The sequence below is a fragment of the Macrotis lagotis genome, chromosome 1 (genome assembly GCF_037893015.1).
Source record: "Macrotis lagotis isolate mMagLag1 chromosome 1, bilby.v1.9.chrom.fasta, whole genome shotgun sequence".
NCBI classification, from domain to species: domain Eukaryota; kingdom Metazoa; phylum Chordata; class Mammalia; order Peramelemorphia; family Peramelidae; genus Macrotis; species Macrotis lagotis.
In genome coordinates, this window is record NC_133658.1 from 2,961,014 (window position 1) to 2,987,742 (window position 26,729).

The 26,729-nt window shown below is 44.9% G+C and overlaps 1 protein-coding gene across 5 annotated transcripts in view; it reads left to right on the forward strand.

Moving 5' to 3' along the window:
• Nucleotides 1-26,729, forward strand: part of PUM2 (pumilio RNA binding family member 2) — a 72,901-nt gene that overhangs the window by 7,927 nt on the left and 38,245 nt on the right. For 3 of the 5 annotated variants that reach the window (XM_074194906.1, XM_074194897.1, XM_074194913.1), the window contains exons 2-5: nt 8,004-8,072; nt 13,563-13,671; nt 21,442-21,629; nt 22,277-22,446. In XM_074194906.1, the coding sequence (XP_074051007.1) occupies nt 8,022-8,072; nt 13,563-13,671; nt 21,442-21,629; nt 22,277-22,446 (518 nt within the window). In that variant the 5' untranslated portion in view covers nt 8,004-8,021. Of the gene's footprint in view, nt 1-8,003; nt 8,073-9,649; nt 9,731-13,562; nt 13,672-21,441; nt 21,630-22,276; nt 22,447-26,729 lie in introns of those variants that run through there. The other 2 variants (XM_074194921.1, XM_074194930.1) reach the window with 2 other exon arrangements.

Consider the following 26,729-nt stretch of genomic DNA (forward strand, 5'->3'; position numbering starts at 1 on the left):
CAGAACAGTTTTCTCTGCTCTTTTGCCAGGGCGGCAGCAATCTGAGCTCATCTTTCGGGATAGTTAGAATGAGCACAGGGTGGTGCTTTAGGGAGAATGCATGTTCATTGACAGCTCCAAATGGAATCCTTTGTCACTTGGTGCTTTATCAAAATGAGACCCAGAGGACTTGTTAAAGACCTAATCTTTTTTTTGAAACTTGATTGATATTTTATGTTTCTACTTACATACTAATGACCATTTTCCAACATTTATCCACTTGCATATTTATAAGTTACACATTTTTCTACCACTCTTCCTTTTCCCCTCCCCGTTGGCAGCACACAAACTGTACATTAAAGTTTTTAATAGATATTTTCCACTTTTCATTATGTTTTCAGGCAGATTACCTTAGTTCTTTTGCAAGGCCACACAGCTAATTATTAAGTGTCTGAGGCCAGATTTGAACTCAGGTCCTCCTGACTCCAGGGCCAGTGGTCTATCCTCTGCACCACCTAGCTGCCCCTTGATGTTTATATTTTTAAGAAGTAAAGTCAAAGAATTAGGACAGAAATTGCAAAATTTAGTGTTGAAAGGGAATTTGATGGCTTCCTAGGCCAGACTCAGAAAGAACTACCATACAGAGGAGACAACTGATCTCTAGTCTCTGCAAAGACATAGTGTGGGAGAGCCCCTCACCTCCAAAGTCAGCCTCGACCATTGGGGGACACAGATCTCAGGCTTGACAAGAGGCTGAACTTTGCTAACTGCTCTTTGTTCCTACTTCTGCCCTCTGGGGGCAAGCAAGAAAATTTTAATCTCTGACACCTAAGCCTTTCAAATCTTGAAAGACGGTTCTGCTGTACTACCTTGTTCTTGTCTAGGCAAAATATCTCCCCTCATTCAAGTGATCCTTATGGGGGGGTCACATTTTGCTCACTCCCCTTCAGATACTTTTCCTGACCATCCAGGACAAACCCAGTGCTCCTAGTGTGACTGAACAAGACATAACACAGCAAGTGTTACCCCAGGAACTCTGCTCCACTTGGCTTTGCCAAAGTCATTTTATTAACTCCTTTTAAGATACTAACCTCTTTTTCAGATGGAACACTTGACTGTCTTTAAGGTATAAGACATTTACTCCTCTTAGATTTTAACTTATTGGATTTGTTTGGGGTATTTTTCCTTTCCCAATGAACTTTTGCCATCTTCCCCCCAAATCTTTTTTCCCTATTTAACATCACATCTTTTTCATCTCCTCTTTGGTGTGACATTGCAGATTTTCGACTTTTGGGTCAGAAGCCTTGGATTTGTATCCTAAGGCAGATCTCTCTAGCCACAGCTAATTACTAAAACCTGAATCTCAGTCCCCACCTTAAATGATAGTTTAAATAATAGACAGCATGTAGATAGTGCTTTAAGATTGGCAAAATGCTTTACAAATAATCTATTTGGTCCTCGTGTTCCTGGGAAGTCTGAGCGATTATTATTATTATTATTATTATTATTTATTATTATTATTACCACCATGTAACATGTGGAAACTGAGGCAACCAGAGATTAAGTAACTTGACTAGGATCACTGGGCTGACTACATTCCAGCTGTTTCTCCTGACTCGAGGACTAATGTCCCAAACAATGTGTCATCCAGCTACCTCGAATTGAGGGTAATCAGAATCTCATCTCATTGAATTGTTATGAAGATCAAGTGAGATAAATGTAAAGCCCTTTGAGACACTTGAAGTTCTAAAGAAACTTGAGCTGTGGTAAGGTCTTGATGCTTGTCTTGGGTGACCTCTCCCTCTCTACTCTTTGGATTGGTCGTGTTCTTTGCAAAGGATGGAGCCCAGGAAAGATTGCAGCAGGGGTTCTTTGTCTCTCCCTCATGGTTCTTCTCCATGCAGCCCTGTGACTGAAAACTAGCTGAACTTTGATTTTATCTGGAGGGTGGTGAGCTTGGGAGGAGAGGGAGGAGGTTGGGAATTTGGATGAGAACCTTTCCTTCACTGTTCTCCTGACCTCTGTGTGGAGCATCTGGCGGTGGTGTTTGTCCTTTTTGCTCAGAGAGGACTGAAGTGCCATCACTATGTCGCGGTCAAGGGAGATTGCCAATCATAGCAGTATGAGCTTGGAAGTCTCTATCACAGGTCAGGTTCAGAAATAGTCATGAAGTTTTGCAATGTGATGTTTCTTGTTTCTTTTTAATTTTGAGTAACTGCAGTTGTATCTTGCCCAAAGAATGCGTGCTGGCATACCATGATGGGCCGTCCTATGGGAAGATCTTCACGTCTCTTGGGCGAATGCAGGTTCTTCAGAGACCTTTGAGAGTGTCTTCGCATTGCTTCTTCTGACCTAGACGTGAATGCTTGCCTTGTGGGAGTTCTCCATAAAATTGTCTTTTAGGCAAACATCATTTATCATTTGAACAACATGGACTATGGGAGTGGTACTCTGTGGTAGAGTTGGAAGATTTGGCAGTTTAGCTGAGAAAGGTCCTTGGGGTCTTCTTAAGACCCTTCAGATGGAAGCAGTCCAGTTTCCTGGCATGGCGCTGGGAGACTGCCCGGGTGCCACAGACATCCAGCCATGAGGGCAGCACCATGGCTCTGAAGACCTTCCATTAGGTAGTCAGTCTAACTAAGACTTCCTTTTAAACTCTCCCTTATTCTCCTGTGCTAGCTCTGACAATGTGTGTCAAGGTCAGGGAACTTCCCCTCCCCATTCAGAAAGTTCTCTTGGCTGTATCTGATAGTTCTATGCTGGCTGGCCAACCTAGCACAAGTGGTAGAGAATCGATCCATCCTCTTGCATCTTGGCGTTATGTGCACTGTGAACAAAAAGTCACACCCTGCTCTCCCTCTACTTGAGTCTCTGCTTGAAACCTTTTCAAGGCAGCCGACCTTTCTGTCGTTTGGTCTTTGTTGAAGGCATCTGGTAGCAGGCAGGCCTGCTTCACTCCCTTGGTGACTGGGAAAGCTTGAGAGCATCGTCCTTTATCCAGATCCTGGGCGAGGACTCTGGTGTGAAGTTGACCTCCAAGACAGCTTTTGCTAGAATCTTCCACAGGTCCTCACCACTGACTCTATCAAAGACTTCAGCCAGATCTACTGATGTTGTGAACAGACTGTGACAGGTGCTCCTCCCATTTTTCCTGGAGGTGTCAGGCAGCAAAACACCTTGTTGATCCTTGATCTTTTCTGAAGCCACCCTGGCTGTCAGGGAGATGATTGTCTTCCAGGTGAAGGATCAACTGATGGTGAAGGATTGCAATCTTTCCAGCAATAATTAAGAGAGAGGTACCTCCCCTTTGCCCCAATTGTCACAGGACAATTTTTGTATATGTAAATGGACGATAGAGGTATCCTTCATGTCTTGGAGGATAACCTCTTTTTTTGCAAGGCAATGGGGTTAAGTGACTTGCCCAAGGCCATACAGCTAGGTAATTATTAAGTATCTGAGGCTGCATTTGAACTCAGGTCCTCCTGACTCCAGGGCCCGTACTCTATCCACTGCGCCACCTAGCCTCCTGGATAACCTCTTCTTGACAAATTACCTGGAAGATTATAATTCTGTCAGCTTCTATTTGAGCAACGCCCCCCCCTTGTAAATCTCAGCTGGAGAAGAATCCAATACCAGGTGCTTTGTCACCTGAGAGGAACCTAATGGCATTCAAAACCTCTTCAGTTGGAAGTTTAGAGAGATTTACTTCAGTCTGAGGTAAAAGGTCAGTGGCTTCAGCATAGATTGATGACATTCTTTTGAGAACATTGTTAAAGTGTTTAGCCTGGCTCTCTAGGATCTTGTCTTTATCGTTGCTCAGTGTAGCTCTATCAGAACTGAGTATTGGGATGCACCAAAAGTCTTTGGCTCGTAAATGGCCTTCAGAACATCATAGAAGGGTTTTGGCTTGTTATCAGCATAAAACTTTTTTTTTTGATTGAAATTTTATTTTTCCACTTACAAGGCAAAGGTGGTTTTCAAGATTCATCCATTTGCAAGTTTGAGTTCCACATTTTTTCCCCCATCCTCATTTTCCTCCTTCCTCCTGGGGTGGGGTGAACAGTCTGGTAAAGTTGTGTGTATACAGTTGTATCAGTGTAAAATTGAATCTCACCTGCCCTTGTACAAGAAAGAATCCCGAATCTTTCTAACCTTTGCTTGCTCTTGAGTTAAACTTTGTCTTGCCTTCTTAGAAATGGTTGAATTATCCTGCTGGTGAACCCTGTGGAGTTCTTGTTTTTCCTTCAGCATTTTCTGACAGATCAATCTTGATGTTTGACTTCTGACTCAGATGAGCAAATGCAGTGCTGCAACCCAGATCTCTGAAAACTGCCCCCTCCTTTTGTGCTCCACTGTTGCCACTGTTTTCCCAAGGTAGCAACAGATCGTTCCCACTTGGAGAAAAGTTTTTTGGTAGTGGTCTTCTCTTGGTGCTGGTGCTTTTGTTGAATGCAGATGGTTTGTGTGGAGAAGATGAGTCTTTGATCAGTCCAGCACTCTACACCCTACATCAACATCACTCTCATCCTGTCTGTCTCATCTTATAATGATGCAGTCCACTTGTGTGTTGGTGGTGAGAATTTCTGGTCATGAGATATGTGACTTCATAGTAAGTTTGGTTGCTTTTTCTAACTCCATTCCTCTCAAGGACACCCTGCCATGGCTGATAATCTAGGAAGAGGGGAAAAAGACAGGGATTTTGCAAAATTGTTTTCTACTTAGACAATTTTTTCCAAAAGTTTTGGAGCCTCATTAGATATGGAGCCTAATTGTATTAACTTCATGTTAGACTTTATAGTAGGTCTTTATTTTGTAGGCGTTAAGGCCTGGGAGTTCCAGGTCATCACTTCATTTTGTGGACTTTGCATAACCACAACCCTTTGGTGCAGCCTGGTAAATATAGTGGTAGTTCAGAGAAAACCATACAAGATTGTGGCCAATTCCTTTTTCCCACGTGATGGTGATTGCCACCTTGGAACCTTTGGGAGGTTTTTCTCTGCTACAAATGCTTGGAATTAATGTCATTATTATTATTATTTGTAACCTTTGTGTATTTGCCAGGATGTGCACCCAAGACCTATTATGTGCATGGAATGGTCTTGGCAGAGGTCTGGAGCAGAATAGTTGGATAGTTTGAGGCATGTGGTTTAGTAGAAAGATTGGGAGGGTGAATGCCATTCATGAACCTAAATGATCATGGGGTAACCATGACTATCTGGCACCCAGGGTCATCTCTAGGCATCCTGATCCACATCTACCCACTGGACCCAGATGGCTCCGGAGGAGAAAGTGAGGCTGGTGACTTAGCATGGTTCTGCCTCCCATCCCCCTCTCTTCCCAGTTCCAATTCATGTACTCATGGCATCACCTCCTGATGTCATGGTCTTCAAGAATGAAAGAGCAGACATCAACATCATCATACCTCAATAAAGGTGCTTGTACTAGTCAGTGAATGAGCTTAGCTTCAGATCTTTTCTTTCCTAGCTCCTTTTTTTTAACCCCCATTTATCTTCCATTTGAATTCTAATCCTGTTTGGAAAAACAGGATAATTTCCCCTCCATCATTCTTTTTTTTTAGGGGTTTTTTTTAGGTTTTGTAAGGCAATAGGGTTAAGTGGCTTGCCCAAGGCCACACAACTAGGTAATTAGTGTCTGAGGTTGGATTTGAACTCAGGTACTCCTGACTCCAGGGCCAGTGCTCTATCCACAGAGCCACCTAGCCACCCCTTTCCCTCCGTCATTCTAATCACCACAAATGGTTATATAGTTCTAGGAAGGGCCCAGAAGCAACCACTGTGAAATCACTGTTATTTATACTTCATCCACTAATGCTTGTATTAATTGGCTGACCTTGTGTTTGTTACATATTATATGGATTCAGCTATTTGTTCTCTTTGGGAAGATTATCAAGTCACAATCTTGAGTGCCAAAGGGGGGGGCAGGGACCTATCCAATTAGCAGGGCAGAATCCATTCTCCATTAATCTCAACAAGTGGTCAGCCAGTAGAACTGGGGAGAACCCACAGTCCACTGGATACTTTAGAAGCTTTTGATGGATCCCCTAACATAGTCCTCCCTTTTCTGGATTTTCACTAAGTGTACCTGTATATGGGACTCTTAACTTGTTTACTGACCTCAGGTTTGCTGACTCCCATTTTCATGCTGTTTTTGAAAATTGGGGCATTGTTTGCTCTTCTGTAGTCCTGCCAGGATCTCTCCTGTTCTCCTTGTCTTTGCAAGGTTGCTGACAGGACTCACCTGGCATTCCTTTTAAGTCCTCAGGGATATGCTTTGATTTGCCATGGTGACTTCTCCTTTCTCTCAACCTGTGTGGCCCCATTAGCCATTTTTGTTCTGTCTGTATCAGCCACAGAGGGTGGAAGAAAATCCAGTGGAGACCCTGTGCCTTCTGCCTGGCCAAGTTTCCCACCAGAGTAGATGGTGGGCTCGTCTCTCCCGATCTCCCCAGCTCCGATCAGAAAACCACCCACCTTTTTTGTTGGTCATAGTGTTTCCTTGTAAGCCTCAGTCTTTGGACTTTTAACATGACTGTGCAAGGGTATTTTGTAGGATGGTGCTCTGCCTCTGTTTATCCTCTGTTGCTTGCCTACCCTTCTCTCTTCTGTTGACAGAGCTCTTAAATTCAAGTGGATTTGAGCTCCCTCTGTGTGTCAGCTTTAATTTTGTAGAATAACTTCCTTTTTCTTCAGGAATTGTTTTCTTAAGCTCTTTGCATCCCTTCTTAGCTTCCTTTTGTCCAGAATTGGGGTCCATGAGATCTTCCTGCTTCTCCTGTTTCTGAAACCTGTGAAGTCTTTTCTTCCAGTGGCACACAGGATCTGACTTTTTCCTCTCTTGACTCTATCATAGACTCTAAAATGATGCTCTTTTCCCCTCGTTGATGGAGATCTTAGCAAGAACAGGCTTGTGGTTATCTTCCCTTTAGAGAACGGGAGCAGATGTCTACATCACTGGTGTCTTTCACTGCTGCCTCTTGCTCTCTACCAGATCTAGCTTGTTTTTTCAATCATCTTTTCACTTTCAGTCCATCCAGAGAAGCTTTGCTAGGCAGATCATGTGTGTCCTTTAGTTGGCCTCTTCAGCCTTGTGGGAGGGCGGAGAGGTGTTGGATCAAATCTGTGCAGAGCCATGCAGATGGGCGATGGTGAATGCCAGCTTTGGGCCCGCCTGAGAGGTGCAGGGGTCGGGGCAGGGGTCTGGAGAATCAGTCTGCAGGAGCTATTGTTTCTTCATCTGAAAAATGGGCATAAGAGTCCCACCTTCCTTCTGGAGTTCTTGTGATGATTGAATGACTTTCACCTGTCAGAAAACTTTGGCAGACTTGAAAGTGCTTCCTCTTCGACTTGTTGTAGGAGCTGAGCCTTGTGGGAAGGCAGAGAGCAGGAGAGGTTCTGCTGCTTCTTGGCCTTTTCTCTGTCCTGGAGAAATGAGAAAAGGACCACTTGGTAATAAGGGGTTGAATAGAGGAGTGTGTGATGAGGGGGAGGGGGATCTCTTTGCTGACAAGGGTCCTTGCCCCTGGACAGGCAAGGAGGAAGGAAGAAAAGACACTAGCCTCAGGACTTGGTCAAAAAGACACCTAAGGGAGGAGAAGGAAGTTGTTGTTGAGGCACTTGGTGGAGACCCCTTCTGAGTGGCGAGGTGTTCCCCTGAAGCCCCTTGTAGGGGAGCTATGAGGTGTGCCCTTGGACATAAGTCCAAGGTTGGGTCTGTTCTCTGGGCTTTGGTTGGCATATGTATGTTAAATGGGCGGGGGTAAAAAAAGGGCTTAATGAAACTTCCATTCTATTGGAATTGATGGATTCAGATGAGGGAAGTGATAACTTCAGAAATCTTAAACATCATTAATTCACTGAGACTGGCAATGCTGCACATCTTTGTTAGAGAGAGAATGCTGCAGCTCTGCCCCAGTCTGTCTTTGAGGGGAGGGGGAAGCAGAAATGCCCAAGGCGGTCTTCTGCAGAAGAGTCTAATTTTGTTTTTTTCTTTTTATTGCCCAACAGGTTTGATCTGTGGATGAAATGAATCATGATTTTCAAGCTCTTGCATTAGAATCTCGGGGAATGGGAGAGGTAAATATTTACAGACCCCGAAAGGTCACTGAAGACTTTGGACTCGGTCCCCGGAAACCTCAGTGAGAAATTGGTGGACAGGTTGAAAGGGGCAGGAGTTTTTCTCAAGTGCCCCAACTGTGCTGTTCATGTCCTCTTCCCCTCCCCCCAAGTTTAAATTGACAGCTCTTTGTGGTTGTGGGTTCTCACAGTGGTGATTTGCACAGTTTGCCAGAGAGCCTGGTAGAAGGGGAACCCCGTGGGTAGCTTAGGCTGCAGGTCAGGCCCTTTCCTACTCTGCTTTTGTGGCCAAGCATGGATCAGCCCCCCCCCCCCCCAACATATCTTGGAGGGAAGCTGCCTAATACAAGCTAATATGTCTCTGGACCTTAAGGTTTACAGAATGCTTTGCCCACCTTTAATCATTAATTCTTCTAATAACTATTAAATAAGTGATTATGGGTCTTATTTCTCTTTTATGCATGAGTGAGCTGAGACCCCAGGGAGATTCCTTGTCTTGGCCAAGTCACCCAAAGACTTGAGGCTTTGAACTTGGGTCTTTTTGACTCTAGTTCAGCTCCTTTCACACTAACACTGTGGAGTGCTCCGCTGGGTAGTAGTTCAAGAAGCGTTCACTGATGACAGTAAGCTTCCTAATGGCTTCCATGTTGTTGTCTGCAGTATCTCACACAGTGCTGATGTTCAGTCCAGCTGAGAGCTTTGCCAAGGCTCACAAGGTTCCGGGCCAGCTTCTCCCTAGCAGGACAAGACCAGGCCTCTAGCCTCCCCTCCCCTTTTCCAAACCCAGTGCCAAAGGTCTGCTATATAGCCAAGTCAGTCTGGGTCCCAGGCCAGGGACATGATCTTGCAGCAATCCCCCTGCCTCCTTGCAGACAGGTGACATGGTGGGCAATGTTGGCATCCAGGGTAGGTAGAGAAAAGAGGCAAAGGAACCAGACCCTGCAACCTAGTGCTTCTTCTCACCCTCCAAGAAATCATATGGAACAGTCTGGGGGCAAGCTGCCGAGTTGAAGGGACCAGCTCATGCCTCCCCACTGACCTCAGGCTCTGCATTCACGTATGCTTTGTTCTTCTACACATACACCAGCCATGTTCTTGGAAAGGGAGAAGAGGGAAACCCAGGATCTGGGACTAGCCAAGACAATTCGGTAGCCTCACTATCCATGACTTAAATGCTACCTGGGAAAAGGGGTGCTGGACAGCTTTCCTTCCAGGGAAAATGGTGCAGTTCTATTATTATAGGAAATGTAGTTACTGCCAAATCCCATTTATTGGGAACCTCTTCCATAGAGAAGTGAGTTTTTTGTGAAATTGGAGGGGTTGCAGTATCCTCTTGTTTATAATTCGAACTGCTCCCTGGTGGGTGTAGCTGCTATCACAGCCTCATTTCCTTTTAGTCATTTAAAAGACAAAAAGCCACGTGAGAAACTTCTGCTGTTCAAAGTCACATTTCCTTTTTTGTCATCTGATCCCCCCTTAATTCTGCCCCCTGTGACAGGTGGCTCAGAAACCTGTGCAGCTTTTCTTCTCTGGCTATCTGTCTCCCACCAGCCTTTCTGTCTTTCCCCGTCTCACAGGCAGCTAGGAACCTTCAGGGATTTCCTTCTTTGCCTGTGGGGGTCTCTCACCAGCCTTCCTCTCCTCCTGCCCTCTGACAGGTGAGGTGTTTTTGTTCCACCCCAGAATTCCTTCCACTCTGTAAACTTAAGTGTTGAAGTAAGTAAGTGTCAGCATCCATGAAGTTTTTCTTTGTTATTTTCTTCAATCTCTAACTCCTGTTTTTATAAAAAAAAGTCTTTTTCATAGACTCCCCTGGGTCCTAACCATTGTGCAAAATGGGATTTTGCTGTTCTCTAACTTGGCATATTCACTTTCTAGGAAGTAACTGGAACTCTTGACATCTAAGGTTCAGAGCCCTGCATATTGATGGGATGCCCCTTCGTGGTGATGAGGATGAGAATAGATAATTCAGTGAGCCTCCATCCCTTTGGACTTGGCTTTTATGTTTTTTGTTTGTTTTTCTTTTCAAATTTTCTTTTCCATTAGTTGGGTTGAATTTGCCTCAGTTTTGTGCCCAGAGCTCTAGCCATTTCAGTTTGTAATCCAGAGGATGTTTTGTCTGAGTGGCCCAGGAAGAGGGATGTCTTTGTTGACTTAGCCTTCTGATCAGCGGATAGAAGGGATTGACTGACTAAACATTGCAGTGATTAAGGGAGGTACTCCCACCCTGGGATCACAGCTCAACTTGAAGTGTTTGGGGAATGAGAAATGACCTCTGAGAAGTCATTTAAAGTCTTAGCTTGAAACACCTCCCTTACTGACCTCAGCTCTTGAGTCCTTTTCCTTTATCATACCATGTCCTAGAGCTTGAGGAAGGGGGCGAGGGAACAGCAGTGCTCTGTGAGCATCTTGGCAACGAGAAGGTTGTATGGAAGAGGTCCCAAACCAGACCCAAGTAGAGGAAGAGTTCTGGCTTGGTGCCTGATGGCAAAGTCGAGACCAGTGTGCTTGACCTGAGTTCTTGACCCAGTCCTAGACTGTCTTCTCAGAAGGCTGTTCTGTGAACATGGACTGTGAACCCTGAAGAGGAGGAGCCATTTGTGCCAGAGGAGTTCTCCTTCCTTTGGAGATCTCCATGGTTCAGCAGAGAATCAGAGCAAGGGCCCCTCCAGCTCCGAAGATGGGATTGAAACACGGCAGCCTGAAAGATGAGCAGCTGGGGAGTTGCCCCAGAGTGCCAAGCAACCAAGATGATCCCAGAGACCGGGGATGATGCTCCAGGGTCGAGAAGGCAGATCCGTGATCACAGTCTTATGGGGTGACAGGGAGGAGGAGGAGACGGAGACGGCAGCGGCTATTGGGATGTGGGAGAAAGCTTGTTTTCAGTGGAGATGGAGTCTGAGTGGGCTGTAGGGCTTTCAGGACTTGTGAGTAAGCTGCATTAAACAGTGGAAAACCTTGTGCAGGGGGTTTCTGGCCTTCTTGGCCTCTTAGTTCTACAAGCTTGTAGCTTATTTGGAAATTGTGAGGAGCCTGCTAAAGCCATTTCAAGAGGTGACGACACCTGTGGGGTCAGTAGTATATGCCTGGAATTCAGAGGCATTTCAGAAAAGCTTGGGACATTTTTTTCGCCCTTGAGTCGCATTAAAAATTTGACTTAGCAAAGCATCTGTTGTGAAAATCCTGGAATGAGAAACTTGCTTGAAGTCAGTGTTGTGCCATGGGCAGGGCACATTTGTTAGAGGGATTTCAGTTTCTTATCTGATGTGAGGGCTTGTAAAAGACAAATTGGAGGGATAAAGGACTTGCCTTCTAACTTAATCTGTCATATGGATGGTCTAGGTTAGTTTTGCTGACTAAAGGAGAAACATATGGGAGCCAGCCTTTGGGATTAAAGTCCAGTGGAGAAGCCTTGTACTCCATTGAATCTGGAACATAGTTTGATAAAATTGAGTGTTCACTGCTGTGTTCACTGACTGAATATGTGTAGAGTTGAATGCCATTTCTGTAGTCTAGGGCAGACAGAGCTGGCTGTTTGTGGTGCTTTTGTGCAAGTGAAAATTAGATTCTGTTAGGAGTTAGTTGAGCATCCCTTGACTCATTTGAACTTATGGGAAGTAGGGACTAAACATTGTAGAACTTTTCACAGGCAAGGCCTTGTGATCACACAGGGAGGGATCAGAGGAGAAACAAGGCTAATGGTTTCCAGTCCAGGTCTACAATCTTTTTTCTCACTACCACTGTCCAAATCCTGACCAACAGTGGCAAGAAGAGGATAGAATTCACGAAGTCAAGAAAAGCCTGGGAATCCTTCTTACAGATAGGAATGTATTCTCAGAAGATTGGGGAGAGAAAGAAGCCCTGGATGATGCAGATGTGGAGATTTGGGTTCCCTCCATGTTTGACCTCTGAGAAGTCATTTCAATTCTGGATGCCAGAAGTAGGAGATAGTGATGAATTTTAATAAACTATATCTTTTAAAAAAAAGGAATGGATCTTTGGAAGGGAAAGTGAGGATATGTTGGAAAATGTGAGCCATATGAAAAAGTAGTCATAAACTTTTTTAAATAAATGAGGGGATTGTTCTAGATCAGTAAATCGCACATTTTTTAGTCTTGCTTTTTTATACTTGCTTAAAAATTTTCAAGAACCTAAAAGTTGTTGTGTATGTGAGTCAGAACTATAGACAGTATCTTAGGAATTCATGTCTCAGTATTATTAGGAAGGTAGCTTTGACCTTGTCTTCTCATTCCTGTCCTGCTCCCCTTATGCTCCCCTGTCCCTTTTCTGCTGGGCCTTGGTATTCCCTCCATGTTTCTCATAATTTGTCCTTTTGTGGGGGAGGTAGCTTAGCATTCAAAGAAAACTACTTGTCTGGGACCTCAGACTTAATTTCCCATTCAGCCAGAGGCTCTGCTAGCTGGTGGCCATGGCCGAGTCAACTTCTCTTGAGCCATCTCATGGGCGCCTAGAGGGTGCCCTTTGGGAGGCAGCTTCTGTTCTCTTTGCTCCATTCACTGGGGAGCAGATAGAACAAAAGAAAGATTTTCTGTAGCATCTTGAAGTGGACTTCCTTGACTGGAAAGTTAGCACCGAGCAGAAGTGATGGATTGTGGGAAGGGCTTGATCTATCCAGGAGAGAAGGCATCCTGTTGTTCCAGGAGGACTTTGGGAACTCTCGTTTTGTTTTTGGCCCCCCAGCCCTGTCCACAAAGTTGACTGATTGGTGGCCATAGATTTAAAGGGGTTTTTAAAAATCAGTAAAAGTAAAATTTTTCCCTCTTAAACAGCCTTTCATTCCTGTCTTCTGCCTCTTCTACTATTTATTTAGTCTAATTCCCCTTTCATTTTTTTTGGTGTACGTTTGAACTTGATTACCATTGTCCTCTCTGTATTTTGGCACTGATGATGTCCTATGCCTGGCATATTTTCTTTGGCCTCAGCCAGAGGGGAACTACTCATTTGGGAAGGTCCTCCCCTTCAGGTAGTTGAGGAACAGGCTTGGACTTCATTAGGTCCGGGGCCTCCCAGGCAGAGGGGAACCCAGGTCTTCAGACCCCCTATATCTCTCTGACCCTCTTAGCTCATTACATCTGTCACCTCTTTCCTTTTTTTTTTTTTTGCCTGTTAAAACTCCATGATGTCCTCGTGGCTGGTGTGTTTGGCTGCTCTCTCGTGATCTGTCTGTCGCTTCCCATTCCTAGTACCTTCCCCAGTGGTGCTGTGAACACATTTGTACAAATTCATGTTTTCAGCTTCTTGATTTGAGAATAAGGCCAAAATATAGAACCACCGGGGCAGAGGAGGAGCAGTTTTATGCATCTTTTTGGAATATGACATAGGAGTGAATGGGGTGTTCCCCTCCCATATTTGCTTAAAGTAGTTTTTTTAAGTATTAAATGTATTAAAATGCTTTCTCTTTGATTGCATGGTGAATCTTGGTGCTTATGGCAAAGATTAAACATTATCATTTTCTTCTTTCCATAATAGCTTTTGCCTACCAAAAAATTTTGGGAACCTGATGATTCCACAAAAGATGGACAAAAAAGCGTCTTTCTTGGGGACGATGAATGGAGAGAGACTGCTTGGGGTACTCCTCGTAAGTGATGACTTTCTATGACTTAATCTGTGTTCCTCTAATCCCCCTTTCCCTACATCGAGGCGTGCCCCCCCCCCCCCACAGTATTGCTATTCTTGATGTTCCAGAGCATACCCCCAAGTCCCTTGACGAGCTAAGGGAGTCGTAGGGGAGAGCACCCCTACTATATACACCTTCACTTTGTCTTTGTGGAGCTGATCAGACAGCAGGGATGTAGTGATCCTTAATGGAGACTAGACCACACTGGGGCAGTGGGGGGGGCTGCTGTGGGGTTTGTGGGAGAAAGAAACCCTATTGGGGGAGAAGGCCCTGTGGGCAACTGTGGAGGAAAAAAAGAATGGGTCCATTTGAGTTCTGAGCCCTGGGGGGAAAGAGAAGGGATAGCCTGGAACGAGCTGGGCTCTCCTGGGTCCCTCGAGCCTGGCTGTGCTTCTCATGTCTTTACTGTCTTCTACCTCTCCTGGGTCCATTGCCCATTTGTGTTATCTCCTCCTGGCTTTCACTAGCACCCCTTTTGTACCTCTCAGTAGGGATATCTGAGAAGATAGTGATTCTTCTCTCTACTCAGCACCCCCAAACTTCTTCTCCATGACCCTTGGGCCAGAGCCCCTGCGAAGAGTTGTGAAGACTGGAGCAAGCTTGCCTCAGACTTCCTCCTTCTCAGTGACCTGCAGCCTCTCCTTGATCCTCTGGGTCAGAGTCCTCTTTACCCTCTGGACATTTTCTGTTCTTGGTGATCTCATCAGCACTCGTAGGGTCATTTATTTCTGGGCATACCCTTGTTTAGCTGCTCAGGTTCAGTTGGCTGCATCTCCAAATCAGGGCCACTCTGTTCTCCCCAAACCCAACTCCACTTTCTAACTTTCTGGATTCATTTGGACAATTCTTTTTGTACCTTCATCTCCCATGGGCACATGGCCAGCACTTGAGCCCTGGCCCTGAGTAGGGCAGGAACCCTCTCACCACCTGCCTGATTATAGTCCACCTTCCAGTCCTCCACCAGCTCCTTAATGGTGTCAAAACCCTGAGAGGTCTGCTGTTGGGAACTGACCTCAGCTACACACTTGCTTGGAGCCATATGTTTGGCCTTGTCACTCCTCCGCTTCTGAGACTTTGGGGATCATTGACCTGGCCAGAGTTGCTTTCTTTCTCCAATTGCTCTTGGCCTCCAACCTCATAGAACTTTATTGTCTATGGTTGGTTGTTCTTTCCCCTTTAGATGGTCAAGTTTTAGAAAAGAGGAATGAATTGGACAGGCCTGGGATGTGGAATATCAGTTGGGTGGTCTGAGCTGAAGTGGTGGCTTGGCCATGTGCACAGGGAGAGAGATGTGCCAGTGATGGCAGGGGCTGTGGGTGCCCCTTAGGATGAGCATCTCCCTCCTCTGGGCCATTGCCCAGCCTGTCTGCCTTGGACTATTCTTGTTACAGGAAGCTTCTCTTGGCAACCCCCATCCATCCTCACTGTTCACTCATTTGAGGGTGAATGAGCACATATCTTTGTGGATCCCTCCTCACTACTCCAGAGCCCATTGCTGAGGAGCAAGGATTTGGGTTTGGGAGCTTGGGTTCCCATGACCTGACCTAGAGAGGCTTAGGGAATGCTTGTAGTAGTATGTGGGACACTTAGGAACTTTAGGATACTTTTCATTCTGTGCAATTCAGAAAACTATATGAGAATAAAATTCCTTTACTATATCAGTGACCATTCTAGTTTCTTCTATTCAAGTTTCATTTTTTTGTTTTTTTTTAGGGTTTTTTGCAAGGCAAATAGGATTAAGTGGCTTGCCCAAGGCCACATGGCTAGGTAATTATTAAGTGTCTGAGACTGGATTTGAACCCAGGTACTCCTGACTCCAGGGCTGGTGCTTTATCCACTGTGCCACCTAGCCGCCCCCTCTATTCAAGTTTCAATAGAAGGCCTTGGGAGGTTAACCACTCCAGTTGAATTTGACATTTGTAGTTCGTTTGGTAGGGATCACTGGGAAATATAGTAGATATGTTAGATAACCACTAGCACCATACACTAGTTGTGTAGTTTTAATTTTAAAAATGCAGCAATGTATTCTAGATATTTGTTTCCTGATGATGACAGTCTTTTAATTTTGAAAAACATTAGATGGCATTTTAATTCTGTTGAGATATTGATGGAGTTTATTAAGGCCAAAAGTAAAATGATGGTTTACCCCAAGCCAAATCAGAAACCTAAATGAATGTTTGAACAGCATTTAAGTGCTTCCTCTGTGTGTGCTGGACCCTCTGCTAAGCACCACAAACACAAAGACTCATAAGAGTTTGCATTCTCATGGGGCAAGACTAGGTTATAGAGAGCGGTGTGGGCAGCATCGATTGGATGTCAGAACTGGTAAGGCAGAGAAGTGTTTGAATGCAGGTACAGCGCCCAGCCGCTCCAAGAGGAGGGATGCATGCCATAGACAGCTTAATAGCTTTCTCCCAAACCACCCTCCAGTCTTCTAGGTCTGTATTGCTGTCAAGTGGACCTCCGTCCTCCTAGTCCTCCAGCTTCTGACCTACCTGTCATCTGGGAGTCCTCACTCTTATATCCACTCAGTTATCAGGTCCTTGGCAGATCTTGTGAACGTCTTCAGTGTAGATGTGCTCCCTTTTCCTTTCTGACTCTGTTGCCATCTTGGTTTGGGCCCTCCTTACTTCCTGCTGGGGTTCAGTTTCCCCCCTCCAGTCAATTTTGTCCTGAGCTGAACAAAGTTCCCGACATCATTTCCCACCTGGCTGTTCCTTTGGACTTGTCCATTGTTCCTAAAACCTCATCTTTTTTTTTTTTAGGTTTTTGCAAGGCAAATGGGGTTAAGTGGCTTACCCAAGGCCACACAGCTAGGTAATTATTAAGTGACTGAGGCCGGATTTGAACTCAGGGCCTCCTGACTCCAGGGCTGGTGCTTTATCCACTGCGCCACCTAGCTGCCCCACTTTAACGACTTTTAAGCCATACAAGCCCCTCCCAAAACCTCATCTTGCAAGATCAAATGAACTCTGAAGCACCCTTTTCCCCCTTTGGGGAGGGTGGAGGTGAACATTGGAGAGCTCCTTGCAGGCTCTGCCCGGTTGAGGAGGGGGCTGGGGCAAACACATGGTCATTTCCCTCTGGCCCCCTTGCTCCTGATTCATACTGTCTCTTGGTTTCTTGTTAGCTTGGGAGTTCTTCAGAGGAGGACCACACCTCATCATGCAGTGCTCAGCACCTACCGGGCACTAAATATTGAGTGGGCCAGGAGAAAACTTGAAGGTTGGTGTGAGAAGCTGGAGTGTAGGATCCTGGCTGAGGAGTCAGCTAATAATAAGCTTAACCAGTTTAGGATTTTTTGTTTCAAGCTGAGTTTTCAGTTTGGAGTGTAAAGGTTCTGTGTCATGGAATGCCATGTCATGGAACCTTGCGGCAATCTGGGTTCCTCTTAGAAAAATAAAGTTAACTGTAAAAATGAAATACACAGGATTACATAGACATCTAATTATATTGTCAAAATTTTTACAAAGCAATAAGTTTCCAGAGTTCTAGCCAAAGAAAGAATTAGATTTTATCTTCTAAAAGTCTCAGAGCAACTACTTTGTATACCTGCAGCATCAAAGAAACTGAAGCAAAAGGACCACGGGATGATTGATTTAGGTTGGAAGGGAGCTTCCTGGTCAGTAAGGGCCTTCATTTTGAGAAGGGGAGTGGGACCCCCAGATGATGTGATCAGCAACACAAGGAGGTGGGCAGTAATTTACAGTCTTTATCTATTGAGGTTGGTGCTCTTCCCTCTGCCTTCTATTTCTCAGTCTAAACAGAAAAGGAACCCGCCCCTGTAGACTGGAAACTTCCTCCCTGCTGTCTGGGCCCAAAGTGGCCCTCTGCATGTAATTCCTTTGCTCTTGTTCTCTCTTCAGATTGGGTGTTAGAAGTAAACAAAACAAATAGGATCATTTTCATGTTTCAATCATGCCCAACTCTGCGGGACCCCATATGGGGTTTTCTTTGCAAAGATATACTGGAGTGGTTTGCTATTTTCTTCTCCAGATCATTTGACAGATGAGGAAACTGAGGCAACCAAGGTGAAGTGACTTGCTCAGAGTCACAACAGCTAGGAAGTACTTGAAGTTGGATTTGAACTCCAGTCTTCTTCTCTCCAGGCCTAGTACTTTATCCACTGCTCCCCCTAGCTGCCCCTCCCTTTCTAGTAGAGTCCCTTAAATATTTGAAAGTGCCCATTGTATCCCCCAGAGCCTTCTCTTCCAGATAATCTGTTGTGCGGTCCACACACAGGCAGCAGGACTTTAAGGCCTCCTATGGCTTTCCAGCTTCTCAATGACCTTACCAAATTTTGAGGCTCGACACTAAAGATGGTAGACCCAGTGGGACTTGACTCATCTCCTAAGACTTCAAGGGACACAGCCAGAGTGTGTTGATCTTGTTAGCTGTCATCCTACATTGCTCACACGTGTTAAGATGGGTTTCCTGCTGGTAGGGAGAAGTTGGTTGGGCCTTAAAGGGAGCCGGGGAGGTTATTAGTCAGAGTTGAGTTGACAGAACAGATAGAGAAAATGCCCAGAGCCAAGGACAACTGGAAGACCAATGCCACTGGATCAACAAGTATGGGTCCAGGAGGAAGTAAGAATTCTGGGTGGGTGAGAGGGGGCTCATTGATGAAGGAGTTTGAATGTCAAGCAGAACATTTTGCATTTGTTCCTGGAGACAGGAGGCACTGGAGTTTATTGAGTAGAGAGTGACTTGGTCAGACCTCTACTTGGAGGACTGATTGGAGTATGGAGTGGGGTGGGGGAGGGAAGGGAAGACAGCAACTATTGCCATAGTCCAGGATCGTGAGAGAATGAAGCCCTGCACCAGGGTGAGGTCAGGACCAGAGGAGGGGGGTGGGGGCAGCAGAGGGGGAAGCTGAAGAGGTGAAACCTCCAGACCTTGGCACTGCTTTGGTTCCAGACTTGAGAGTGATTCCTAGGCTGGAGCCTAGGACTGAGATGACACAGCAAGAGGGCTGGTAGAAGGGGTCCGGGAAAGGGGAGGAAAATGAATTTAGCATGTCTGCTAGGCCTGGGTCTAGAGTCAGGATGACTCTTTCTGAGGTTGGATTTGAGAACCATCCTGCAGAGAAACAGTCTTTAAATCCATGGGAGTGGATTAGCAAGGAAAGAGAGGAGAGAGATTATTGATCATTTTAGAGCTGTTTTGGTGGAAACTGAAGATGAGGAAAAGATTTCAGGGAGGAAATGGAAGCTTGTGATTGTAGATGAAAATAGTAGGGAATGGAAGGGTCAAGAGAAGAGGGTGGTTTTTCAGGATCAGAGAGACATGTTTACAGGCAGAAGGGAAGGAGCCAGTAGAGGGAGAGACTGAATCCAAGTGAGAAAGGAGATAATGGAGAGGATAGTCTACTGGAGGAGATGGGATTGAAGGAGATTTTTTGAGCAGATTAGAGGGGTCAACCTTGGGCAGGATTAAGACCATTAAAGAACAAGTAAAAGTGGATCAATCTTTTTCTTTCCATTAAAAAAATTTTTTCCAGTTACATATGAAGATCATTTTTTTTTTTAGGTTTTTGCAAAGGCAAATGGGGTTAAGTAGCTTGCCCAAGGCTACACAGCTAGGTAATTAAGTGTCTGAGACCAGATTTGAACCCAGGTACTCCTGACTCCAGGGCACTGCGCCACCTAGCTGCCCCTAAAGATAATTTTCTATAAGATTCTGTTACAAATTTAGTTTTCTCCTTCCCCTTCCTAGGACAGCAAGTGATTTGATATATTTGACAAATACTTGACATTTCCATATTGTCAGGTTGTAAAAGAAGAACCTTGACAAAAGGGGGAAAACCATAGAAAGAAAAATAAAAATTTCAAAAAGTGAAAATAGTATACTATTCCAACTCCATAGTTCTTTCTCTCGTTGTGAATTGCATTTTCCATCACAAATCTCTTGGGATTGGCTTTGGTCACTGTATTGCTGAGAAGATCATCTCACAGTGTTATAACTGTATAGAGTGTTCTCTTGGTTCTGCTGACTTCACTCAGCATCAGTTCATGTAAATCTTGCTGGGTTTTTCCAAAATCTGCTCATCATTTCTTTCAGAACAATACTATTCCCTTATTCATATACCACAGTTTGTTCAGCTATTCCCAAATTGATGGGCCATCCCTTTCAGTTTCTAATTCTTTGCCACTAAAACAAAATTGCCTTAAATATTTTTTGTACGTGTGGGTCCTTTTGCCTTTGTAATGATCTCTCTTGGCTAGAGCCCTAGTAGTTGTGTTGCTGGATCGAAGGGTAGGCCATTTTGGAACCCTTTGGGTGTAGTTCCACATTGCCCTTCAGAATGGTTGGATCAGTTCACAACTCCCCCAAGAGTGCATTAGTGTACTGGTTTTCCTACATCCCTTTCAGTATTTCCCATTTCCCATTTCTGTCATATTAGTCAGTCTGTGGTACCTCAGTTGTTTTAATTTGCATTTCTCTAATAAGTAATGGTTTAGAGCATTTTTTTTTGGAACTCATTTAGTGTGGGTTTTGGAGTTAGATAAAATCCTTGGCCATCCATTCTCTTTGATACTTGGATAAGAGTATCCTCTTCTGTGTACCTAGGAGTCTTTTAGAACATTTAGAACAATATGGAGCCTTTGGGTCTGTCAAACCCACTTCCCTCTTTTTACAGATAAGAGAGTGGGATTCTGCAATTTATCCTAGGTGCTGCTAGAAAGGGCCTGAGGCAGAATTCAAACTTGGGCCTTTGTGATTCCAAATCCAGTATTCTGAACTCTGCTACTTTTTTAAGTGAATAATTATGTTTATTTAGCTAGTTATCTGGGCTTACCACCTCTTCAGTTCTTTCTGAGATGATTTTCATATTGATTTGAGAATGAGGTAAGAGACTGCCCCCTATTGGAAATCATTTATAAAACTTTTTGACAGAAGTATCTTTAATAAGTTTTACATCAGTTACTATATGTATTCTGTGATCATACTTTCACTTAGCTTTAATTGTCTTTATTCTTTTTCCTCTGGCACTAGGATGCACAGTGGCCAGAGCAGTGGTCCTAGAGTCAGGCATCCTGATTTCATGTCCCGTCTCATGCTTCCTGTGTACTAAAATGACCTGGACAAGTCCATTAACTTCAGTTTCCCTCAGTTTTCTCATCTAGAGAATGGGGATCAGAGGAGTAATTATCTCTCTGGATTGTGGAGGAGCAAATGAAATCATTTTTGTAAACTTGATAACATACTCACATACTCACATCTACCCATTCAAGAAATGTCTCCCTTCTCTCCCTTGCTCCTTTCTATAGTAGCAATAAAAAGTAGTCCTCAGGCTGAGAATACCCAAAAGGATTCTTTTGATTCATTTACCCACATGGAAAGTTGCAGAGCTTAGGAACTGACCTGCTTATAAATCTTAAAAGAAACTTGTCTTTGACAAACTGTGCATCTTTTGGGGGAGCCAGATTGTAAGTGGGGTCTGATGGGGAGAGGGCTTCTTGCTGGGGTGGACATCAGTCTCTCTCCTCCCTTCCCATCCCCCCGCCCCAACTAGGCCTCTTGTCCTCCAGCTCACCTCTTCTTTCCTCCTCTTTCTCAGGATCCTGCTCTCTGGTTGTGCTTCCTCTCTCCTTCCCAGTAACTCAAAGGGTGTTGGTCACCTCCAACAGCATTCAAATACAACAGGGCTTTCTTCTCTGCTCTCTCCTAACATCTTTGTTGAGTTTGGAAGTTGACGCTGTTTTCGTTTTTATTCTTTCTTCCAAACAGACCATTCGATGTCCCAGCCTATTATGGTACAGAGAAGACCTGGACAGGGTTTTCATGGAAACAGTGAAGTAAATGCAATTCTGTCTCCTCGATCCGAAAGTGGAGGCCTTGGCGTGAGCATGGTAGAATATGTATTAAGTTCTTCTCCTGCAGATAAATTGGATTCTCGATTTAGGAAAGGAGCTTTTGTAAGTACCTTGGTGTTTGGAAGAAAGACTCAGTCCCTTGCTTGTGTCTATTTTGGTTCTGTTTCTGGTGTTGTTGTTTTTTTTTTCTATTTGGTTATCTCTAATACATTTAGGGAGAATGCCTAGTTCTTGGCCCCAGCTCTCCTTATTTAAGGAATCCTAAAGTGGAGAAACAGAGGAGCATTTGGGGAGGGATTGGGGCTTAATTAGGACACAGAGCAATTAGCCCCAGGAGCCTCCTCAATAAATATTTCAGATAAAATATTAATTCCTCGTAGGGGATAGCCCTGCGCATTAGGATTTGAATATGGCACCTTGTAATTCCAAGGAGATATTCTCTCTCTCTCTCTCTCTCTCTCTCTCTCTCTCTCTCTCTCTCTCTCTCTCTCTCTGAAGCAGTCATCGTACTTTGTGGTGTTAATGCTTTTCCTAGCCCCGCTATAGTTAAGGTTGCGTTAGCGCTTCCATTATAAATGATGATGGTTTTTTATTCCAGTTGTGGTCTTTGGTAAACAGGTGAAGCTCTTAGTTCAACTTCCAAGTGTATTTGTTGTTGCCGTGCACTGCAGTGTAGATTTAGGTCACCTGATGGTGCCTTTTTTGTGTGCTATTAAATATTCAGAATCAAACAGATTCTTTTTCCTCAGGGCCCTAGAGATGCTGAAACAGATGGACCTGAGAAAGGAGATGAGAAAGGCAAGGCTTCTCCGTTTGAGGAGGACACAGACAGAGATCTTAAACAAGGAGATGAGGAGGATTCTAAAATAAAAGGCAGAGGGTTGCCAAATGGAATGGATGCCGATTGCAAAGATTTTAAGTAAGATTTTCACTTTCTCCAGAAGCCAAGCATGTCCTTCCTGGTCTGTGGGGCTCATTCAGATGGTTTTCCAGGGGCCTCCCATTCTGCCTGTGTTACAACTGCCTGGGGCTAGGCTAGTTGGTTTCCCCAAACCCTTTGGATCCTCAGAATATTTCTTGGGAAATGCAAGTCCTTCGCAGCATTTCAGATGAACAGCACTGTGACTTTTTTTTTTTTTTTTTTACCACTGAAAGCCTCACATTCGTTTTGCTATATTCTTCCCTGCCAAAGCTTAGGGACGATCCCATTTCAAACCCTTCCCCTTCTCTGCTCGATAGTGCCTCCTCTTATCTGAGCTCCTGGTGGTGAATCCTCCCTTCTCCTTCCTCCTCCTCCTCTTCCTTCTCTCCATCCTCCCCCTTCCTCCTCTTCCTTTCCCCTTCCTTCCCCTTACCTCTCTTCCCCTTAATAATTTGGCCCAACATGTGATGAAGGCCTTAATATAATTGAGACACAGTGACCCTGCCATGGCCTTGTCAAAGGAGTTCATGTCGGTTTTGATGGCAAGAAAACAGCAGATGGTGGAGATTTGGGAGTTTGCCTGAAAAAGGCACTTCATTTCTTTGAATTCAAGTGGCCCAGTCCTCTAGACATACTGGATCTTGTCCTTCAAAGGCTTTGTTCTTAGAATAATGCTAAATTGTCTCAATTTTACGAATCATTTTTTTCAAATCAGTTTTCAAATCAATTTACAAATCGTGTTTTTTAGTTCATATCAAAATGGACACTAAATTAATTGTCTCAAAGCCTGTTATCCGCACATCCAGAAGGACCAGTGTTTGATCTGTTGCATTTAGAGAGCCATAGCAAGGCAGGCATTGGCATAAAGTGATCAGTAATATAAAGAACTCCTGAGTGCAAAACAGCATCCAAAACCAGTAACAAACTTAACAAATGACCAAATTACGTTTCAAAAAATGCATCTTGGGTTTTACTCCCCAGCTCATATCTAACACAGATTTCATCTAAGACTAATTATTTAATACCAAGTTGACTATAGCCCCTCAGGATCCACATATTTATAATTGAAGTGTTAAACAGCATTAACTATAGCAAGAAAATAGCACCACTGAAAGGGGCAAACCCTAACCACAGTAACCATGGAGAGACCAACTTCCTATTTGCATCTTTTTTTTTAAACAAATTAAGATGTGTTTTGTGGAGAATACTGCAGCTTTGATTTTCTGAATATAAATGCTTTGCATTCCTATGAATGTTCTAATTCTGTTCTATGTTAACAATGCTATTATTAATGTAACTAATTACTGTGGATTCAGCTTCAGTTACTAGATGACATAAAACATTTTTCAAAAACAGAATCATTGGTGTGTCATTCTAGCATCCTAACAGTTGTATATGTAAGATTTTAATCTCCAAAACTTTCCTGAGGGAAGATTTTTTTTTTCAGTTATGTTCATTTTATCCTTCATTTTTATTCGTCATGGAAATGAGTCTGAGTGTTTGCCTGAACTAGTAAAATAAAAGAAAAATCTGGGTTCTGTGTTCTGTGTAGGGTTTGTAGGGGTTTGTAGACCCTAATATTAGTGGTAGAGAAGGAACATGGTCTTCTCTTCAGTATCTGGAGAAGAACATGAAGAAGTAAGGGGGTTTAAAGGGCTTTGTCTAGGTTATTCAATTTGTCACTACAAGCATCTGAAATACAGGCAGCAGAGAGTATGGCAACACCCCAAAGTTTCCCTTTGACCTTTCTGGAATCTGCTTGAAGTAAGTGTGTGCCTTCTCCCCCCGCCCCCCCACCTGCATTCTGATTCTTTTAGCTTCACTTGCTCATTCCTGTCCTGTTACTTCCTCCACTCCACCCCTAACCCATCTAAAGAGAGCCACCTCCTGGCTCTTGCCACCACTCACCTCTTGTTCATGTTTATGAGCTCTGAAATACCCTTACCTAATCCCATTCTGTCATCACTCTTCTTCTGGTAACCACAGACTTTGTTCCTTTCCTCACTGTGACTTCCAATGGACCCCATTGTCTTCTGCCAGGCCAGGAACTAGTTCACCTCCACATAGTTCTCCTGTGCTACCGCCTTTGGTGCAGTTGCTGATCTGGCCCTTTTGAGCCTCAGCCCTGGATCGACCCCCCCCCCCCCCCCCCCCGCGCCTCCCATCCTCTGCTTTCACTTCCACTCACTGACTGTTGAATGAACCTGCCATTGTAGGAGGTCAGCCGGGTCCTCCCTGCTGCCCAGCAGAGAGCTGGATGCCTCCTGAATTGACTCACTGTCCTGCACCCTCAGTGGCTTCAAACTTTTCATCCTTCCTCAAGACTCCCATAGCCCCCTCCCAACTGAGAACCTGGCCTCTTCTTTCACTGACAATATTGATATGATTTGATGAAAGCCCCTCCTCCCTCCCCTTCCTCCTCCTCTCACATCTACCAGTCCTCTTCCACAATCCTAAGATTCCTCCTTCTGTCCCTCCTGCAGCACATGGCTATCTCCTCCATCTTCTCCCTTGGCTTTCACTTCTTGTCGACTGGCTGCCTCCTTGATCATCCAAAGTCTGTTTCCTCTGGCCTTCAAGAAGCATCTGTCCCTTGCCTGATTATCTATTGTCCTGTCTCTCCTCTTCCGACATGGCTTCTTGAGAAGGCCCTCTCCAGCAGGTGCTTCCACGGTAGCCTCCTCATTCAGCTGCTCAGCAAGCAGATATCTCTGGATTGCAAACTCCCAGCCAGTTTTCTCAATCCTCATCCTTGGTGACCTCTCACCCTCTTCTCTCCAGCTTTACCTGGTTCCTTTTCAGACCTTTGGCTTTACTTGCTCTTCATCTGCATCCCACCTGTGTCCTCTAGGGCCTGGTGTTGGGCCTTCTCTCCTCCCTCCCCCTCTGCTCTGACGCCTTGACTCAGCCCCCATCTTCTTTCCTCACCTCTGGGCTCCCATCTCCTCCCTTGCTGTTAAACATGACATCTTTCCCCATAGCCTTTCTGTCTTCCTTGCTGCCCTTTCATATCAAAAGGCTCCTGCCTCCCTTCCAGTCCCCTGAGCTTTGGGGGCCACTGGACTTTGGCTGCCTGCCCTCTCTCCTGGCTTCCTCCTCTGAGAGACCTTTCCTAGTTTCCTCTTCTTGCTGGTGTTGAGTTGGTCCTGTCCATATCTGATTGGTTCACATGTCTGTGTGAGCTCAAGGGCAGGGCTGTCAGTGCTGTGCCCGTAGTCAGCACTTTACAAATGGCTGTTGATAGAGGAGAGCCCTGGAGCCTGGCTTCCAGAAGGGCCTCTGCTTGGAGCAGTTGGGGAGATGGGAGGAGGGAAAATGAAGGGGCCTAATTTCTCTTGTGTGGTCCTGGGAGCTGTATGTGCCCTTCACTTATCTTGGTATCACCCTTTTCCCTGAACACAAAAGAGAATCATTTTGGGGAATGGCAAAAAAAGGGGAATTGGAGGCAAGGAAGACTTCCACCCCAGCAGCTTAGTTTGCTGCTGGCCTTTGTGTTTTCTCTTCAGTGACCCAGATCTCTGGGCTAGAGAGATTTTCCTTCCACCCTTGCGATGGTTTCCTAGGGTTTTTCTAGTGACTCTTTTCCTGGACACACCCAGGTAAGCCAAGTTGGGAGTCTGTGTGCCTGAGCCTTCCGGATCTCTTGACCAAGTCATGGCCTTTCCTACCCCAGAACCTGGGGGGAGATGCTTGTGAATTCTTTCAGAATGAAAATGAAGGGTCTTTTTTTCATTAAGATTTCATTCTAATGCATTTATTCCGTTTGTTCTCTACAAAGTAGAGAGCATAGAGACAGCTCAAGTTGCAGAGGTTGGAGTACTGGGCTTGGGAATCAGGAAGATCTGAGTTCAAATTCTTCCATTTCAGAACTCTTTTCCTCAGTTTTCTCAAGCATAAAGTGGGGAATGTCACAGCCCCAACCTCTCAGGCTTGTTTAGAAGACCTAATGAGATGATATTTAGAAAGTGCTTAGCCCAGGGCTCATCCTTTCCATCCTTGTCCCCTCTTCTCTGGTTCACCCCTCTGCCCAGGGCTGGGGAGAGCTTTGAACTAGTTGGCCAGACTCTGGCGGAGGCGTCGTGGCTTAGTGAAATGAGAGTTTCTCTTGGGACTCAGAATTCGCCTTTCATGCCCTGAGCACTTACTTATGAGCAGTTGAGGACCTGATTCCAGGGGTTCCTTAGGGCCCCAGTGATGTGGAGGCTCTCTGTTCCCATGAATCCCCTGGCTTCCAGGGGTCCTGCACTCTCTTAAACTGTTGCATGCATTGTCTGGATTTG